The sequence below is a fragment of the Chaetura pelagica genome, unplaced genomic scaffold (assembly GCF_000747805.2).
Source record: "Chaetura pelagica isolate M959 unplaced genomic scaffold, ChaPel_1.0 scaffold498, whole genome shotgun sequence".
NCBI classification, from domain to species: Eukaryota; Metazoa; Chordata; class Aves; order Apodiformes; family Apodidae; genus Chaetura; species Chaetura pelagica.
Genome location: NW_009954218.1, coordinates 26,130 through 28,097, shown reverse-complemented (window position 1 = coordinate 28,097; position 1,968 = coordinate 26,130). Strand labels below are relative to the sequence as shown.

Here is a 1,968-nt window from a genome sequence, read left to right as displayed (position 1 = left end):
GGCTGCTTCTAGTGGGGGAGTTGGAGGAGGTGTAGTACTCGCCCCCCGGGCTGGTGTCGATGTCATCCTCCATGGACCCCGACTTGTGCCGTTTGCTCCTGGGGGCAGGGAGGGGATCAGCACCAGCAGGGAGATGACCAGTGGCCCCAGCATCGCCCCAGCATCACACTGGCATCCCCCCACTATTGCACTGGCATCCCCCTGGCAGCCTCCTGGTATCTCCCTGGCATCCCCCTGGCCCTGGCACTGCCCGAGCCATGGCGTCATCCCGATATTGCTTCACCCCTGGCACTGCCCTGCCCCCAGTGACAGCCCCCCCGGCACAGCACCTACCCGCTGGAGGAGGTGCTGGGCAGTGTCCTCCTCATGCCGGTGCTGGAGGGGTTCAGGTCATAGGCCAGGTGACCCTGCAGCTCCCCCAGGGAGAAGTTGGGCCCTGTGCCCGTCACCACCGGCGCTGCAGGGAGAGATCAGGGTCAGGAAGGACCTGGCACTGCCCCACCTGCCAGGGAGGGGACCCCCGTGGGATGCTGCTGTGATCCCAGGCAGCTGGCAGGGAGTGGTGGCATCACAGTGACACTTACTTCGGGACACCTGGATGAGCTCGGTGACACTGAACACCCCTGAGGTGACGAAGCTTTCCTGGAAGTCTGTTGAATCTGTGCAGGAGAGAGGAGGGAGCATTGGGGGGGGGGACAGGACCAGCCCCCCTGCTCCCCATGGTTCTGTGGGGATGCTCAAGGGCACCCAACCTCCCTGCATCCTCTGGAATGACCCCAACAGGTCCTCCCTGCCAAGGGCACTCCAGGGCTCCTTGGTGTCTCAGTTTCCCTGTGGCTGAAAATGCTGACAGGGTGGGGATCTGTACACGCACCATGGGACCCCCATGGTGGTTGCTGTCCCCAGGGTACATGGCCCTGGCAGGTCTCTGCCAGCTGTGGGACGAGGCTGAGGCTCTGCCCAGCTCAGTGCAGCTGCTGGGCAGTAGCTGTCGGGGGCTGTGGGGCACTGAGACAGCTGCAGGAGGAGCTGGCATGAGGACCATGAGGGGCTGTCCCCAACACAGGGACGCTGGGGATGAGCTCGAGTGTCCCTTGTCCTCTGCCCACCCTGCTCACCCAGCGTGATGGGTTTGCTGTCCTCCTGATCTGAGCCGATGCCCGTCCGGGGGCTGCTGCTCTGCTCTGCATCTGCAAGAGGAAAAAAACCACTGGGGTGAGTGCCCTGGGTGCTGGTACCACCTGGGATACCTGCCGGCCCGGCACCTGCCTCGCTGCTCTGCTGGGGGTGCAAAACTGAGGCACAGCTGCTCCCACCCCACAGGGGGATCATGACTGAACAAGCACATTCTCAGCCACTGGGAAAGAGCCACCAAGCATCCCTCCCTGGGATAGGAACGGGGGCACTCCAGCACTGGCATGTGGGACACAGGTGGAGGAGGGAAACCCATGGCACCCAACATGCCCCGAGGCAGGGTGACAGCTGCCTGGCTCTGCTCTTGCCTTCTCTCCTCCCTCCAGCCACTCCTGTGACCCATTCCTGCCACACCGGGCAGTGTCACCACGCTGGTGATTGCCCCGTGGCAGCTCATCCTGCCTCCCCCAGCCCCGCAGAGGGCAGCAGGGCCCCGAGGCAGCACCCACCCACTCCCATGCATGAAGCCCCCGCTGACCCTGCTCCATATCAGCTAAAAATAACCCGTCTCAGACGCTGTGCTCAGCGGCACCGGCACATTCCAGCGCTGGCACATTCTGGCACCAGCACATTCCGGCACCGCACGCCACGGCACCGCATGGCTGAATCACCCTCCGGCTCCCCGTGCTGCACCAGGCCCTCAGCCAAGCCTGGGAGCTCCCAAAACCCTTCCAAAACTTTTGCCATTTATTTCCCCCCCCACCCTCTTGTCCTTCCTTCTGCTCCCCCGCCCTCCTCCTCCTCCCTCCCCTTCGCCTTCTGCACTTCAACTTC

At 63.8% G+C, this 1,968-nt stretch overlaps 1 protein-coding gene across 1 annotated transcript in view; it reads right to left on the bottom strand.

Annotated features, from left to right (window-relative positions):
- The window catches only part of NFIC (nuclear factor I/C (CCAAT-binding transcription factor)), a gene marked incomplete at its 5' end in the record, with an annotated part of 28,566 nt that overhangs the window by 16,273 nt on the left and 10,325 nt on the right, over positions 1–1,968 (bottom strand). The window contains 3 exons of the mRNA XM_010003414.1: positions 334–457; positions 585–659; positions 1,119–1,190. Coding sequence (XP_010001716.1) covers positions 334–457; positions 585–659; positions 1,119–1,190 — 271 coding nt within the window. The remainder of the gene's footprint in view (positions 1–333; positions 458–584; positions 660–1,118; positions 1,191–1,968) is intronic.